The sequence below is a fragment of the Ananas comosus genome, linkage group 18 (genome assembly GCF_001540865.1).
Source record: "Ananas comosus cultivar F153 linkage group 18, ASM154086v1, whole genome shotgun sequence".
In the NCBI taxonomy this organism is placed as follows: Eukaryota; Viridiplantae; Streptophyta; class Magnoliopsida; order Poales; family Bromeliaceae; genus Ananas; species Ananas comosus.
The window spans coordinates 6,060,646-6,078,729 of record NC_033638.1 but is presented as its reverse complement, the minus strand read 5'-3'; the positions used below and the strand labels follow the sequence as shown (position 1 = coordinate 6,078,729).

Here is an 18,084-nt window from a genome sequence, read left to right as displayed (position 1 = left end):
ACAAATACCACTTGTTGGAAACGTGATTTGCTCTGATACCACTTGTTGGAAGCGTAATTTGCTCTGATACCACTTGTTGAAAGGAGAGTAGTATAAAACTAAAACTTTATTAAATATTCTTGAACTAAATTTTGATGGTGGATAATTTTTCACACATTTAGAAAAGTCTATATATAGTCATAAATCAAAATCCTAATAACAATAATTGAACCAGATTTAAACTTATCTCTTATATTTAACCAACAAAATATTAAAAGATAAACTTGACAGAAATAAATCTAAACTTATAAAAATTATTTGGTTACTCATCAATAATTACAAAAATTAAGAATAACTGCAAAAATTATCGACAGTTAAAATTAGAGGGAAAAAAAATAGAATGCATCCGTTATATTGCTGACATGGCATTCCCAACCAATAAGGTTGTCTTCTTTGAATTCACCCGTCCCATCATGATTAATAAACAAATAATTTTTATACTTATATCTCATGAAAAGATATATTATTAGTTTATTACTTATGATGTGATACCAGTGTGATAGAGGCGAATTCTTCACATTAAAGATCTGATTAATTACAAAACATTCAAAAAAAAAAAAAAAAAAAGGACAATTGAAATATTTTTATAATAATTATATAGTTTTTTTATGGAGGATAATTAATGCACTATGTCCTCTACTTCCAGAATTTAAGGGGAGATGGGGACGTGCATTTAAAAATCAAATCGAGGGAGTTTCAACTTTCAACGACCGTTGGAGTAGGGAATTATTTATTGGGACAAATCCCAATACATATTTCACTTGTTGTTTTTTTTTTTTTTTTTCCTCGTTCCGTCCTTATTTATAAAGTATACAGTGTAGTTAAAATTATGAATAAATGAATACGGCTTTTTGTAAAAATATTAAATAGCAAATATACCTCTAAAAAATTTAAGTTATGAGATTTATCGAACTAGGCTAGAATACCATTAATAGCATGAAGTTATTGGTGCTATTAAGTTTTCGACTTTTGGATAAAGTGATGCACGGTTCTGATGATAGTGGTCCCCTAGGGTTGAGTGGGTGGTTGGTTAAATAGTTTAATCTAACGGATGAAAATGGTCCAAGCGGTTTATCTAACGACAGAAAATTTGATAGCATCAAGTATTTGGTGCGATCAATAGCATTGTAACCGGACTCCAAATTAATCTCTCTAAACATCCTTCTGTCTACAAGTTTTGGCTCTTCTCCTCTCTTGAATCGATTTCTATCTCGTTATTGGGTTCAATCCAGGTCCGACTCTTTACCTTCATTGAACCAGCTATTCTCTTTCCTTAAACCGCCTTTCTCACCTTTTCTTGAATTGAACCGACTCATCTCATCTTTCGAACCTTTCTCGCCATGTCCTTTCACTTCCCCACCTCGAAACGTATAATCATTTTTCTTTTCAAACTTAACACGCTTGAAATGATCATTTTCTGAAATAGTAAAATTTAATAAAGATAATGCTGAATATTTATTCTTATTTCTGTTGATAATTTATTATCTATAATTTTTGTCTCCAACAATACTTACTTGTCGTATCGCGCGAGCTATTACACTAGTATGACTTGTGTTCCAATGGTGAGTCTCATTATCTTTCTCACCACCCCCTCCTCTTTATCCATGGTGACGGCGAGACCTACGATGTCGGCGACGTCAAAGGTGAGGCACTCGGTCGCGGCAAAAATGAGATATGCCGCACATGCCGCGGTGAAAGCTAGGAGAGAGAGAAAGAAAGATAACATTTTGCAGAAACAAGTTTGTAAGGGCAAACAGTCATTTTACACACCCACCGTTAAAAAATGAACAGTGAATCAAATGGCAATGAACGAACAAGAATTTTTGGAGAGATATATTTACAAACCAGAGAATATTCAAAGGGATAAATCTGATCATTTAAGTTTTATAGAGATTTATCTGCTATGTGATACTTTCCTAGAGATCTGTATGAAATTCACCACTAAAAATATAATAATTATTATGGTAGGATGTGGTATAAAGTGGTACAACTATAAATAATTTATTTACTTTACTTGCATTCAGTTGAGAATAGTATTTTGAAATTTATTATTTTATATATAGGATGATAAGATTGCATCTATTATAGCAAAAAGATTATTTTTCTAAAATAAAATGTGATTAGATCGATAAATATACCTCTTGTTTAAATTTCTGGCGATAGAGTATCCGAATCAGTGATCGGTATTATTAAATTTGATCCAAGCTATTTAAACTTCATGTGTTCTGAGTTTTATAATTTTATGAACATAATCTGCTTACTATTCATGTAATCTAAAGAAAATTAAAAACACTTTTGAGAATTTTGGGCTTTCTATAGTATAAAAATGACACTTTTTTTCACCACATTACCAAACTAGGATGAAATTAAAAGCTAGGCTTTTGCTTGATGAAACCTCATTGAGGATACAAAGTGATTTCAAAGAAGCCCATAAGCTTTTGGGTGCAAATTTCAAGGAACAAAGTTCACATTGGTCAGGGTTTGTGTTCCTTTCTGTTTTTTTATCTTCTTCTTATTCTTTTTCTTTTTTTTTTTTTTTAAATCTCTACTTCTCAAATATCCTTAATTATTTATCAAAGAAACACAAAAAACATTTCATTAGTTTTTGGTGTTGTTCTATTCTAATGTTTTATATTGTAAAAAGGATATATACATACACAAGAGTTTATGAGGATAAAATTGTGAAATCGAAAATGGCAAAAAAAAACTGTCAATGAGTATAATTTGATTTTTTAAAATAAAAATACCCAAAGATGATGCTCAATAAGGAATCTTATGAAAGAAACTTGAATAAAACTAACTTTGAGAAAATGTTAGAAACAGTTTCAACAACTATGCTTGTTACCCCTAAACCAATCTTCCAAGTGGTTAGGTCTTAAATTCAAATCATGCTAAATCCAGGCAAAGTGAGGAGTATACATTTGAGCTTAAAAGTCAAAGCTTCTTATCTGAGAATTTACTTGCAGTGTAGGGACCAAAGTATCACACAAAGGGTTGATATTCACACAATCACACTACTATTCATCCACCGAATTTGCTCAAGATATATAGAAAACATAACCATTTCTAGTAAAAATGACTCTATTAATATCATTTTTCACTGAAAGAGCGTTGGCATAAGCATTCAGCAGGTATCAGCAGCAAATGACAGCATAAATCGATCAGCTGCCGCCAATCCAGCATATAATTTATATGCAACTGCATTGTACTATTGTAGTACAGATACAAATCTACATGATGGCACTTCGAGGTTACTAAAGATGATACACAAACTGAACTCTAATGGTTCCACATGAACCAAATGCCATCCAATAACCCAAAGCACCGTTCTCCGCATCCGAATAAATCACAATGTTAGAAACACAAGCTAACCCTAGCAGCAAACACTGAAGCATATATATTATTTATCTACCACTACGCCAACTTCAAACCAGAAGAAGATGGAGGTGCGCGAGTAGATGGCGCGCACGTGCTGCAGCGCCAAAGTCCCGTTGGTCGAGACAGCCTTCGCGCCCCCCTCGATCCTCGTGCGCGCGACCGTGAGTCCGTGCTCGTCTTGCTGGCCCTTTTTTAGGGAAGGGTATGCGGTGGCGGTACTCACAATCGGGAAGGAGAGGTAATCCAGCGGGTTCTCCTCGCACTGCAGCACGCACCCTTCAATGGTCAGCCGACCGCTGCGATGAAGAAGGCAGCATCCTAGTTCAGCCCTGATCGTCAGGTTCGCGATTTTGCAGGTTGAAAGGAACTCCAAAGCGCTGCTTAGGAAAATCACAATATAATAAGGAGTTACAATAAGCTACCATAATAAAATGAAAAACCCATAAAAAGGCTGAATTCTATTGCTCGGCTCAATCATATAGAACAAGATCAATAAGATGGCCAGACTTAGAAAATGAAAGAATCCCACCTGTCTGAGCCACGAGAACAAGTTAGAACAGTTTCATCAGGCAGTTCACCTCCACCTATCTGATCAAAAAGAAAAGGACCAAGATTAGAACATCCCACACAAAACCATTTATAATTTTGATGGACAAGGCCTTAACCGTTGGTTCGGTACTCCGGTTCTTCGTGCAATTGCCCATTAGAACATTACACTCATGGAGGTATTTTACTTGCTACACTATTCTTCTCTTCTTGCCAAACTCTCCATTGGACTCTAGTTTGTACACAAATCCCCGCACTTCGTCAACAATAGTTAGGATTTTAAATGGAGTAAATACCTCTGCTAGTGAGAGTTTCTCTAATTCGCATAGAGGCTTATATAAGACCTCGTTTATTGGGTAGAAGAACCTAGGGTTTCTTTGCTTGGTGAAAAAAAGAGAGTAGCAGAATGCGAAGTGAAGAGACTTGAAGAGGCTTCAAACAATGGCTGCAGGGTTGAGCTTCAAAAAGCATCGCATGGTTGAGCACTAATACAAGCTTGCTATCTTCTTGAGCTGTGATTTCTCTAGTCCTGTGAATTGACGACTCGAGTTTACACTTTTTAGTTCTGGATATTGAATAAGTATCCACATTTTATTTGTCCAGAATTCCAGCTGATGAGTCAAAATAGATAATTATATTAGGTCCGCTAACAGATTATAAATGTGTTGTAAGAAGAAAAACAAAATCCCATTCCCAATGTAGGAGAGCGAAGTCGAAGTAACCATAAGCAGTGTAAACAGTTTTATATCATATATTGAGGTGGGTGGAAACAAAAGATCAACTATATGTAGTTTCAACTACCGTTTTCTATGTATTACTCTACAAGTGATCAATCAAAAGCATTTTCATTTTAATTGAGGAAATGCTCTATGCCAAGGATTACCCGGGCTCGTAAGCACTTAACGCGTTGATCTCTCAAATCAAGGTTGCACTCGAAGAGCAGATAGGGGCTTTCTTTATGAAGGACAAGAGGCTGCCATGCAGGCATCATCCCAAAAGCTGCCCCACCCTCAGATTAGGTTTGGTAGAATTTTGTAATTCTCTTTTGCATTGGTTGGACAGGCCGTAAATCAAGTCCGAGCCACAAATAATTGATTCAGAGCAAATATGTTCGGCAGTTGGAAGATCATTTCAACGAGGAAATCACCAAATGAAAAATGAGATTACCAATAGAAATCTCCAATGACAAAGCGAAGAAATGACCAGCAAAAATATTAGTTTAATGTAGGTTTTATAAGAAGAAAGAATAGAAGTATCAAACCCACTGGCTGCATTTTTTACACTCATAAGTCTTCACTCAGAAACTCTCATATGCTTATCAAAATTGCCATCTCATTTTTTTTTCTTTCTTTTTTCAGCAATTCTTTCCTATCTAATGATAATCCTCAACTTATTTCCCACTTCAATTTTCCCCTAAATTCTTTACTCTCTGATTTTCCAATGAAATGGTATTTAAATGACTTATCAACAAAACAAATTGGCTCAAACTTACAAGGCAGAGAGGCTTTTTTATCTGGATGTTGCAGGCAACATGGTTACCACCAGCAGCAATCAGAATGGTGTCGCCGGGCCTTCAACAAAACTAAATTATTTTTTATTCTGCTCTTCTAAAGCCCAATCATGCAAAACAAAGGGAAGAAAGCTAAACTCCCTTACCTTGCAGCAGATATAGCGGCCTCGAGATTCAGAAAGACTCCAGGCTCAGCAACACCTTTGATAGGCCTCTCCACACGAAGCCATAGTCGAGGGTGGCAGGCCAGAAAACACCATCTGTGGCAAACGAGGGCGGTGTTATACCTATCTGCAAATTGACCACCAACGTGCTAAAAAGCTCGTCTTAAAAAGAAGCACACTACAAATCTCAGACTAGGTTTTTATTGCATATACCACACTGCAAAAATGAAAATTGTGCAAAACTCGCCTACAGAGTATTGGTAAGACACGTTCATTGCCAAAAACATTACTTACTTACGCATGCACCCTTGTCGAACACCTACACAAAAATGGATTTGGCACATATACATCTCGTAGAGACTTGAATGCAAATAAATACGATTTTCAAGAGCATGCACCCAAGGTCCCAAACACCAACTTGCAGGGGCATTCCCACAAATTAACAAAACCTTTGTAGAGATACCACAGCCCGTCAACCACCATAATTGTATACAACATAATATCACTCTAACCATAACACAAATCTGGAAAAATAGACGACCATGACGGTGAACCAAAATGTAAAGCCACAAAACATGGGGCTCTCAATTGCGGTTTTTGTTCACGAACAGCTCATATTCGGCTCGAGAATTGGCTCGACAAGAGCCTGCTCATGTTCGACTATTATTCAAACCCAAGATTAACCATCCATAACGACAACAATGAAAATCCAATTATCGAATATACTTTTTGGTTGGGGGAAAACTGAGGAACTGCTCAATCTATCATTCCTTGTTCTACAAAACAAAACCAAAGGACCCAAAAAAAAAAACACAAAACAAAACAAAAGCTCAGGGGTGCTTTCCATGATGAAAGTGAGTTATTCTTGGATAATTTAGAAACTACTAGCTATTATTAAACTTTATCGCTCATTATATGCATTTATTGGAATAATGCTCTATCATTAGAGTTATCACCCTAATCAATAGATTCATTCTCCAAAATCGGATTCCTTCTTGGTTGCCCTAGAATAGTGGCAGAAAAAACTGCTCTCCTTGCAGAATTCGTCGCAGAACGAAACATGCCCTAAAATTGTTTGCAGCAATTTAATCAAAGCCCAAGGAGAGTAGGCACAAACAAGATCATAAAAAACACACCAATTCCCTCCACAGGGAGCAACCAAATCAATCAAAATTCAATATTTAACCAACTCCACCAGAGCTTCGAAAACCAAAAACCCTAACAGGAAATTAACCATCGAAATCACAAAAAAAAAAAACAGAAATTCTCCATACCACAGCTACAAATCCGCCTTCTACAACAATCACAAGGATAACCAGCATCGAAATAGCTAAAAAGATGTATCATTTATTAGGGTTTTGAGAAACGAACCGGGGATGGGGCTGAGGAAGCTGAAGATGTGCATGAGGCAACCATCGTCCAAGCTATTTATAGGCGAATTGGACGGCGCCACCCAACCCTTCCGCTTCGCCATGACTCGCTCTCTCTCCCTCTCTCTCTCTCTCTCTCTCGAATTGGGTACGCTTTGTGATTAGGGTTAGGGTTAGGGTTAGGGTTAGGGTTAGGGTTACGTCTAGGTTGTCTCGTGCGACATGGGAGGGCGATTACCGACCTCGGTGGAGAACAGAGATAGGGCTAAATGTGGAGAAATTTTCCTGCACCGGGTGTATAACTACATCTCATACACCGCACTCCAAATTTATGAATACCCCCTCAAGTATAGAGTATTTTAAAAACAATCGACATCATTTTTATATTTGGGTAAAAAAGTATGGAGACCCCCTAACCTATACAACTTTTATTTTTCGATTGTGACCCCCTCAACTTCTTTTTTTTTTTTTATTTGAGTTTTGTACTCAGTTATGTTAAAAAATTTTATCAAATTCAATGACTATATTAGTTATTAAGCTCTAATTACTCTAGTTTTACTTATCAGAAGTTATTAAATCAATTAAATTTGATAAAACTACCACCGAATTGGAAAAAAAAATTAACTAAATCACTTAATTCTAAAAAAGATATAAAAGGTCAGGGCTCTATTTTTGAAATGTGGGCATATCGAGGGGTTGTCCAAAAATTCTTACCTAATTTTTGTATTCACACTCGTAAAACTTCTAAATTTTTTAATTTATATTTTCATAATTAATTATTTTTAAATTTTTATTAATTATTCTAGTTTTATTTATTAGAAGTGATTAAAACCAATAAATTTGTTAAAATTCCCAATAAATTTGAAAAAAATTTAATTTTTATGGGTAAACTATAAATTAAAAATGCTAACTCTACAACTCAAAAGAGTTGTAAACCCTACGAGCCTAATCCAAGGATAGTAGAAATTACCAACTGCTTTGGATTTTTAGTTAAAAAATAATAATAATAACATGACAAGTGAAAAAAAAAATTAAAAAAAGAAAGAGAGAGATAGGGGGTTTCTAAGTTCAGGATAGAGAAATTCAAAGTTCAAATTTAATTTTAGATTTAAAATTAAATATCAAATTCAAATTTATATTTTGAATTTAAAATTAAAAATTAAATTTGAATCTTAGCACTCCTTAACTTCAAATTGCCAACCCAGGGTTTAGCTTATTTTCACTTTGTCAACCGTAGTTCTAGAAATTGCACTTTGCCCCTTTGTAATTTAGCTCATTTTTTACTTTGCCACTCTATAATTTTTTAAAAAAAATTTTTTTACTTTATCATTTTTTGATAAAATAAAAATTAAACTACAGGGGATAAAATAAAAACATTTTCCATGGTAGGGTGAAAAAAGTGTAAATAAGTTAAACCACAAAGGGGGCAATTTGAAGTTTATCTTAGTTTATAAATCTAAAATTACCAAACCTCTAACAAAGTACAATGTGTCTCCTAAACCTCTTTTGCGAGTTCGGTTGCCTCTTAAATTTCAGTGAAGAACTTCTGAACAACACTTCATTAAACAGCCTCGATCTGTCGCCACGTATCACTTTTACTTTTATCTAAGAATTATAATTTTTTTCTCTAAGATTTAAAAATTGTGTGTGAATTTTGGTATTAAAATACTCAATAAACTATTAGATGGAGGCAAAACTAATGCATAGCAGTGAATCCGAAAAAGATAAAATTAACGAGTGGCAGCGAATCTAGGATTTCCCAACTAAGTGTCTTTGGGGCTCTCCCCAATGTATTTTTATCCACGAACAAAAACAGAGTAAAGATGCAAAAGAATGCATTGATTGCGAAACTTGCAGTTGTGAGTGTCTAACTTGAGTGATTTATTCTAGATAGCAAGCTGTAGTGGAATGATTAAGCAGACCAAGCCAGTTTTATAATATAAAAATATACCAAAAATTAAATATTAAAAAAATCTCTTTATTCACCACAGCTGTCCAAATTAGCAGCTTTTAATGAACACAATATATATATTCAGTTTTTTTTTTTTTTTCTTTTTCTACTCTACCGAATTTGGGCTGTTTGGGAACTTTTGAAAATTTTACATAGTGATTTTTTCACTTTGGTATTAATATGTCATAATATCACATTACTCTATATAAAAAATATCACATTTATATATTGTTTGGATGACCAACCACTATATGACTCCATTTTACCAACTTGCTATGATTGTTTTTTTATTTTTTAACTAAGCTAGAACCTCTTTCTTTATTATATAGCAAAAAATACTCCATTTGGACTACAAAATATGTATTTTAAAACTCTAGAATAGGCACCCGAACAGTACATTGTTAAAAAAAAAAATTTAAAAAAAGTCCAAGGAAGCTTAAAAAAAAAAAAAACTCGTGTTTTTCAACTACACTATTTCTACATTGCTCCCTAGCAGGTCCTATATATAAGGAACATTAACCAACTTGTTTTCATAAAGCCTTACATTCTAATTCAACAATCATCATAAATATTCGAGCCTATTTAAGAAAGATGCAGAGTATTGTATTAATAATTTAATAGATGCCCAAAAGGAAAAAAAAAAAAAAAAAAAAAAAAAAAAAAAAAAAAAAAAAAAAAAAAAAAAAAACAGAGAATGTCTATGTACGTATGAACCCTTAGATCTACAAGGAACAGTAAAATGACAATAAATGTAAGAATATTATCTCCGCATATAATTTCAGTTTCCATAGTTTCATACAGAGGCACGAAATATGAAGTCCTGTAAATTCAACAAATCAAATACTACCTAAAACATCAGTGGTTCGAAATCCCGTAGACTTAAATGAACTGCGCACTATTTGAAATCCAGTAGCCTCATGGAAAGGAGAAAAGCTTAGAATCAGATCAATATTATTGCTAACAATATCTCAACTATCAGACAGATTCAATGTTGACACATAAGCTTAAATAATCATGAGATGGTGAGTGAGAAAAGAAAGAAAAAGGAAACAACAGAGAGAGAAAATTTCATCAGAATGCATAAAAAGGTGAAAATAAAGATCTTATATATGAAAAGAACTGGAAAAAACATTAGATGCATATTTTTTATATTTAATGGAAAAAAAACCTATTAACAGAAAATTTACATTCTTAGAAAGCCCATATTCTTATTTTATTGCTTATGAAGATTCAGCAGAGTTAGAGATAAAAAGATACTTGAAGCGAAAACACTTGGTAGTTGACGTAACGACAAAAGGGTGAAGAACTCGTCGTAGTGAATCTGAAAGAAAATTTTTCACTTCTTGCGAGATGCGGCGGCAACAATCCCTCCGACTAGAAGGCCCACCACTCCAAAAGCAGTAGCAGTAATGCCCATGCCAATCAAACCGTCTGTTGCCACAAAAAAGATCTGGTCATTTCGCTTATATATAAGCACATGATAAGACGTGAGCGTAAGTCAACAAGAACAAATATTTCTCAAAGCATACCAAGTTTTGAGCTATCAAATGGGTAAGAGAAAGCATTATAATAATATACTGAAGATAATCAATTTAAAGTGCTAGCTCAAATTTTACGCATGAACAAATATCTCACCTCTTGCAATTTTATCTTCCACTACCTTTTGCAAAGTCAGTGCCTGCCTCCAATCAGGTGCAATCTACAATACCATTGAGCAGGGATTAAATGAATGTAAAGTGAACATCGAAGCCTGTTATATCCTACCCTACAAGATTTCAAGCTCGTGTAATTTATCGAACATAAGCATCACAAAATGATTTCACATTAAGGCGACATTGAATCTCAGGAATAAAATTCTGTGCTTGATTTGTGCAATTATATTAGATTACTAGATCATTGTCACGTATATCCCTGTCAATCTTGGCAACAATAACAGATATTTTCTATAAATGCCTCTACACATGGTCTTGGATGATTCTATTGAAAGTATGCTATGGGATGGAGGGCAAATGCAGTACGGTGAGCAGATAAATGGATGCACTAGGTGAAGACAGATTTCTCTGACAATTTGAAAACTGAAAACACAATTTCAAAAAGCTAGGTAATGAAATCTAAACTTTTGAAGTTAGGTACCCATTTGCAAATTGACATAACAACCATTTTGATATATTTAGATACACATAGGAAATGATACATCAAGCAAATCAATAAATGGATAATTCAGTAAGTCGGAAACCCACTATCCAGATCAAAACAAGATATAAGACCAAATACAAAGTGCAGTAAGAGGACGTATCCACATTTGATCCTGCAGCATCTTCTAATCTACTAGATCACTCTCCTTCCGGTTTACTTTATAGTTACAATGTCTGTATTCCTCTAACCATTTCAACACTATTTAATTCTCCCCAAAAAGGATTAACTAAAACAGTCATCCTCTAAACTGGTTAAGCAAAAAGTTAAGCCATTTTGTCCTATAGACCCAACCAATAGAAAACTGCAGCATGTAATGTTTCTTCCCAATGAATAAGACGCCTATGGATTCGGCTATGGGTTCATGTGAGGCTAAAAGGTGATGAAGGGTTGAATGGTAAAGGGTTGGGTAGGTGTTCTTTTTTTTTTTCCCTTTTTCCAAACGGGGCTACTAATAATTATAGATTTGCAGAAAAGCGTTCAATGGCAAAGGGTTTGATAGGTTTTATTTTCCTTTTTTCTCCCAAATGGGGCGGCTACTAATTACAGATTTGCAGAAAAGACGAAAAGATCATAAAAAATGGGAGTTGGGATTGTGGGAGAGCTCAGCTTTGTGGAGGCAATGCACGTGCAACCTTATGGCCGAGCAGTTTTGAACAATGAGCATGGTAGGGCGGGGTCTGGTGACAGTGGGCGGAAATGATTTGGATGAATGGCAGCGGTTCAAACAGATAGAGGCAATGGTTTGTTGTAAAAAAAACAGAAAGAGAGAAAGCAAAAGAAGTTGGTGAAAAGGAAGGGAACGAAAGAAAGGCCAAAATTTGCCCATATGGAAAGTAAATGCAATTTTCCTTCCCAAAACACACTAATGATTGCAGAGGTCTTGGACTTCATTTACACTACTTAGAAGCCTAATCCTAGCTGACCTGCATCTCAACCAAACTTCCTGATAGTCAGGGATTTGGTTTAGCCAAAAATTACTAAAAGACAAAAATCAAATTCTAGCAAATATCTCTAAAACCTAATCTAACTAAAACACAAATTAAAGAGTTTAATTGTTTTTCTTTCTCCTCACCTACATCAAAAGGCATCCTCATCAGGCTGGAATTGTTAACCTTATAGACAACAACAAAATATGCTATCTCTATTCTTCCTCTATCTCAGCTGAGGAAGTTCTCTCTAGTTCTCCTCTCATATCTTTGTCTTCTTATCTTTCTTCTCTTTTCCCCTTTTCTCTGTGCAATACAGTACCACAATGCTACAGTGATTCTAATAGTGTTATTATTACAGCATTATGCTACAACACCGCTAGAATCTTTCATCTTTGCCTTGTTCTTCTGATTTTCTTCCTCCTCTAAAGCTACAGTACCTCAGTGCTAAATACTCCATAGTATCTGTGGTATAGAGATTCTGATGTAGTATCACTTCGATAATGCTGTGCTATAAGATTCATTCAGTACTATAACAGTACTGCTTCTATCACATCCATGCTGAAAAAATGAGTTGTTCCATGACAGATAACTAAGGGTGACAATTCAGGTCACTGTCCAGGCTCGTGCTTCGGCGGCTCGAAATAAGCTAGAGATCGAATCGCTCGTTTAGTAAACGAGCCGAACACGAGCTGGGGTCAACTCGCTCGTGTTCGGCTCGATAACAACTCGAATACATATATTTTATATTTATATAATTTATATAATTTATATTTATATATATTTATATATATAAATAAATAATATATATAATATTTTTTTTATTTGATTTTTAGCAAATAAAATATAAAGCTGAGCTCAATTATTAAAAGACTCATTTATATGTAAAGTTTCAGCCATTAGATCAAAGTCTAATGAGTAAGATTTTATAAATTTTTTTTTTTATACATATCCAATCTAATCTATTTAATTGTTCGTTGGCCAACTCGTGAGCCAGCTCGTGTTCGGCTCGTTTATTAACAAGCGGAACACGAGCTGAATTTTTCGGCTCGATACTTTAATGAACCGGCCCCAGCTCACTCATGTTCGGCTCGTTGACACCCCTATAGATAACTCAATAGTTGACAACAAAAGGAAGTAAGAGGATTAAAAAGACAACGGAGCAGACTGGCAATGGCTATTGCAACAAAATGACAGGCCCTTAAACTTTTGCACATCAAAATTTGTGAGCATGGGTAGATGTTACAAGTGTTCAGTGACACCAATTAACCAATTAATTATTGCAACACAAGGATGCATTCAAATGTTTGATGACTGGTAAATAAGCATCTTGAATCCAATCACTGTATAAGAGCTCTCCAGATTTTTATGTACTTCAACAAAAATTATTTCTACAAACACAGAGAAACAGGAAGAGATGGATAAGACTTACCTCATCATAAATACCTTTCTGTTATAATTAAGTTGGCTATAATGCAACTAACGTGAATGGAGGCTCCCAAAAGTACGAGTGACTGAGGCTTCAACACTAAAATACTACTCTCTACTCTATTTTAAAATGAAAACTAATCTAGACAAGCAAAACATTTTGACAGCTAATGTGATGCGTGATTGTCAGTTGGAAGAAATGTTTCTTTAGGTTATTATACATGGCAATAACTGTGTGCATCATACTTTAACAACTTTTTATGGCAAATAAACAAAGTGTGATTGTAATTAGATTGGCAAAAAGTTAATTCTATCAGCTATTCCATTATCCTCCAAAGGATTTATTAGTATGATAGCCACACAGAAATTTGACATACCTACAAATTACAACAGAATATAACAAAAAATAAAAAACTCAACATAAGTATACCAAAATAGTGTGTGCAGCATTTCAGTCTATCATCAGAAAACCTTTACAAGATTGTGACTGAATGATGAAAATATATCAAGCTGGTAAAACTTTAAACTCGTTAAAGTTAAAAAAAAATAAATTTTTTAAATGCAACAATACCAAAAAACATGAGAATCCATCAGCATTACCATTTAATTAATAACTACAGCAGCATATAGGATGGGTTGCAGTTCAAACTTCAAACTAATATGACCAAGTTGTTGTCCACAAAAATATTTACCAAGATATAAAGTAAATTTCAAAACATCCTTTGCACAACAAGCAAAAATAGTACTGGTATCGAATGGAAGAAAAAGTATCTGAATATGTAAATAGACTGTATCGGTGGTAAAATAAATAAGGTAAAACCTCCAAACACCGCTCCAAAAGCTGACGACTCCTTGCATAATCCCCGTTTCTATAGTACCCAACAGCTAACAAATATAGTTTTTCCCGTGTTTGCAATGGGCTGCTAGAACTATCCAGAGAAGCTGCCAAGACAAGAAGAGGCTTAGTGTCAAGACATTACTCTTACTCAAAAGTCTATAATTAAACAAAACAAACATAGTAGTTCAAAAGGAACAAATTGCCTCTCATATTCTCATATAGGTAAATTCACAGATACTAACTAAAAGAAAGAAAGAGAGAAGCAATTAATACCAGGAAAAAAAGGGTTAAATTGCACCACTAGTCCCTGAACTTTTGAACTTTTGGGCAAGTTTCATTCTAGCCGTCAAATTTTAAAGTTCAAACATTACTAGTCACTAAACATTTATCCACTGTTTTTTCATCTCATATTTCGACCTTACCACATTGAGTTATAGTTTTTTTCGTTATATAAATTGAATCATTGGATTGAAAGTATAAGATTGGTGAAGAATCAATCAATTTATGGCATATGAATACCCAGATGAATTAGGTGCATACAATAATTTTTACTCCACGATAAGGACCAAAATGAAATATTGTTGAAAGTTTAGGGACTAAATTGAAACCTTATTTAAAAGTTCAGGATCTCAAAAGTCGAAATTAAAATTTCGAGGATGAACATGAAACTCAACTCAAAGTACAGGGACTATTAGTGCAATTTACCCAAGAAGGAAAACATATGTTACCTTCAAGCATCCCTATTCCACGATTCACATCATCGGGTTGTCTAGAGTGAACGAGGGCCCAAGATAACCTCATAAGGCTTTCAGCCTTTTGTTCTTCATTCCCAGCCTCAGCAACCTCTTTCTCACAACCCTGCCAAGAAATCAAGCACAATGATATGAGCTTGTCTGCATGCTATAACATAAATAAATTGCACATGTTTAAAAAAAACCAAATGATTACCACCCACACGCCACAGGAAAAACAAAATTTGCAAATAGATTTAAAGAAAATTATGGAGCTTAGCCTGAAATTGTATATCATGTTCTAGAGCATCAATATAATCTTCTAATCTGTATATGTTTACTCTGTTCGATTTTCTAAAAAGAGTATGTTCGTCAGCCTCTCTTAAGGGTTCACTAGGAACCAAAATGCAAAACAGTTTTAATCCTGAGGGAAAAGAGAAATAATAACAAGATAGTTTAAGCAAAAAAAATTTAAAAAATGTGTCAATTTTAAAAAAATTGCTCTGGCGATTTCCAAATTTTGCAAAAGCCATCGATCAACAAGCCAGAAATTACAGTACGGTACAAACATGCGTATTCAAGTTAAAGAGCAAGTAAAAATTAAACAACTCACTAACATCATGTAAGAGATATTGTAAAATACAACATGGCACTTCATAATATGTTCCACAGATCACATAGTATTGCTTGAACCATGCCATAAGGCGATAGCAAACATATAGTAATTGCATTTGAATTCTAGAAAGTCATGTGTGGGATTCAAGTTGATAAATAATGATCCTAAAGTTCTCAAGTGGGAATACATCACTCTGTTTGTAACTTCATATACGCTGCAAAAATACTTTAGTGTGAGCGGGTTCACTCTTGACAGTTGATACGTATAACGAAAATTCAGAATTACATGGAAAGAGGAAATGGAATTCAACATCTTCTCGACTGATATCTGAATATCAAAATGATAAACCTATGACAAATAGAAAGATAAATTCTTTTGACATGATAAAAGGTAACATTCTTTTGACGCAATAAAAGGAACCCGAAAAATTCAACCTTTGTCCCTTAATCCCTAAACTTTACTCTGCAGAAGGAAATAACAAAAGGAAGTAACAAACATTTCTACAAATTGGACGGGTCTATTTGTTTAGGATTCTTTCATAGTTAAAGTTATAACCCCGAAAACAAATGATCAAAATCTTTTCACACTAAAATTGTTCCTATACTTCCATATTTGTTTAGCATCCTCTTTAGAAGAAGTTAATAACAATTGGTCATTCAATTGAAATGAAAGTGACATATGCAAATGGTTAAGCAAATAATTCATTCCATTGTTCACAAAACACTTACTAAATTGTTGAAAATCTTATAGTTATAATAGTTAGAAAAAGGTAAAAGTGTAGAGGAATCCCCTCAACTATAGGCCATTTGGAAATAGACTGCTCAACTATTTTTTTTATTGAAATCCCCACAACTTTTCATTCTTTTGATTTAGGTTATTTTCATCAACTAAAAATATTCTATTAAATTTAACAGTTATTCAGTTAAATTTAACTATTCTGAACAGTTGATGAAACTATTGATTTCGTAAATTGATAACAACTAATGGCTAAAGGAGCTGTTAATTCTCATGAATCCCCGACTCAATTTACACAAATATCTTAAATAAAATAAATAAATAAATAGGGGTGTCAATCAAGAAAAAAGTAGAGTTGAAGGCCTATTCAAAAATAGCCTATAGCCATGCATTCTTATCTAAAAGATTGTAAGCTCTAAGCAGTAAGCAAACTGAGAATAATTGGATCCTTTATTCAATACTTTTACTTGAATCTTTGGGATCTTTCTGAGTACTTCAGTAATTCAATGATATAGTCCAAAACATCATCCAATTCCAAAAAGAATAACTTGGATACAAAATAATTTTGTAAAAGTGTTTCAGGAACCCTTCAAGTGAGAGGTAATTTTGGAATAGGCCCCTGAATCAAAATTTTCAATTGTCACCCGTCAACCTTCATTTGTCCAGGTTTGATTTGAGTTCTTTTAGCCAATTAATTGCAAATTTCATTAAAACTAGCTACTCCGTTGGCTATTGATCATTAATTATTAACGAAATGCACCCCTCCAACCCCCTCCCCAAAAAAAAAGTAGAGACATGAAATGAATTTGACCAAATCACTTATTAGTTTAACAAAATTCCCAATTCATTGACTACAATAATCCAAATCAACACAAAATGCTGTCGATCGAAAAAGGTGAAAGCTCAAGTTCTCAATGCATTTCAACCAAAGGAATTCTAGGGTTTAGGGTTCGATTTCAAATTTGACCAAATAACTAATTTAATTTGACAAAATTTTCAATTCATCAGCTACAACTAACTCAAATCAGCACAAAACGATGCCGATCGAAGAGGTCAGAGCTCAAGTTCTCCGTGCATTTGAGCATATCCAGCACCGAAATTGAAGTTTCTAGGGTTTAGGGTTAGCGTTAGGGGGGGCAGCAGCGAAGGGGACGCTTACGGCGATGATGTCGCGGTCGCACCATGGGAGGTTGTCGCCGCCGCTGAAGAAGGACCCGACGGAGTCGCAGAACTTGCCGATCGCCGCGTCCATCCCCGGATCTGATGCTACTGCTACTGCTGCTGCTGCTGCTGCTGCTGCTGCTTCTGCTTGTGATTAGGGTTTTGGGGTGGAGACAACGAAGAAGCTCGGAGGAGGAGGAGGAGGAGGAGGAGCTAAAAACAAGTGAGAGAGAAACGAGTGAGACTTGAGGGCCAAGTAATGGAAAAAATTTACAAGGAAATGAAAACAAGTGGGGGTGATAGTGGTTAGGATAAATTTATCTCCATCGAATTCGATAATACGCAAGTATATATTTCATATTTGAATTCCACATTTAAAAAAAATAATAACAAAAAATATGAATATAGATATAATTATTTTAAAAAAAAAATCTGACTACGGTTTTCACCCCCTAAATGATAACTGGAATGTAAATATATAGGCCAATTTGCATA

The 18,084-nt window shown here is 34.5% G+C and overlaps 2 protein-coding genes across 2 annotated transcripts; both read right to left on the bottom strand.

The window, feature by feature from the left end:
* LOC109724075 (F-box protein SKIP5) lies at positions 3,058–7,500 on the bottom strand. Its single transcript, XM_020252726.1, has 5 exons — positions 7,009–7,500; positions 5,620–5,764; positions 5,456–5,534; positions 3,947–4,005; positions 3,058–3,794 (listed from the first exon to the last, which is right to left on the bottom strand). Exons 1-5 carry the CDS (start codon positions 7,109–7,111, stop codon positions 3,440–3,442), a joined length of 741 nt encoding a protein of 246 aa, XP_020108315.1. The 5' UTR covers positions 7,112–7,500; the 3' UTR covers positions 3,058–3,439.
* Positions 10,016–17,891, bottom strand: LOC109724076 (mitochondrial fission 1 protein A-like). The gene is made up of 5 exons (XM_020252728.1): positions 17,588–17,891; positions 15,075–15,204; positions 14,329–14,450; positions 10,594–10,657; positions 10,016–10,389 (listed from the first exon to the last, which is right to left on the bottom strand). The coding sequence occupies exons 1-5, from the start codon at positions 17,678–17,680 to the stop codon at positions 10,295–10,297; spliced, it is 504 nt and encodes a 167-aa protein (XP_020108317.1). The 5' UTR covers positions 17,681–17,891; the 3' UTR covers positions 10,016–10,294.

Excerpts from the sequence above, each read along its gene's own strand:
- LOC109724075 (XM_020252726.1), bottom strand. The coding sequence starts at position 7,111 with ATGGCGAAGCGGAAGGGTTGGGTGGCGCCGTCCAATTCGCCTATAAAT. Across the intron at positions 5,535-5,619 it reads GCCGCTATATCTGCTGCAAG|GCCCGGCGACACCATTCTGA; the intron begins GTAAGGGAGTTT and ends GTTTTGTTGAAG. Across the intron at positions 4,006-5,455 it reads TAAAAAAGCCTCTCTGCCTT|ATAGGTGGAGGTGAACTGCC; the intron begins GTAAGTTTGAGC and ends CTTTTTGATCAG.
- LOC109724076 (XM_020252728.1), bottom strand. The coding sequence starts at position 17,680 with ATGGACGCGGCGATCGGCAAGTTCTGCGACTCCGTCGGGTCCTTCTTC. Across the intron at positions 15,205-17,587 it reads GCGACCGCGACATCATCGCC|GGTTGTGAGAAAGAGGTTGC; the intron begins GTAAGCGTCCCC and ends ATTTCTTGGCAG. Across the intron at positions 10,658-14,328 it reads TTTTGGAGCGGTGTTTGGAG|ATTGCACCTGATTGGAGGCA; the intron begins GTTTTACCTTAT and ends ATGGTATTGTAG.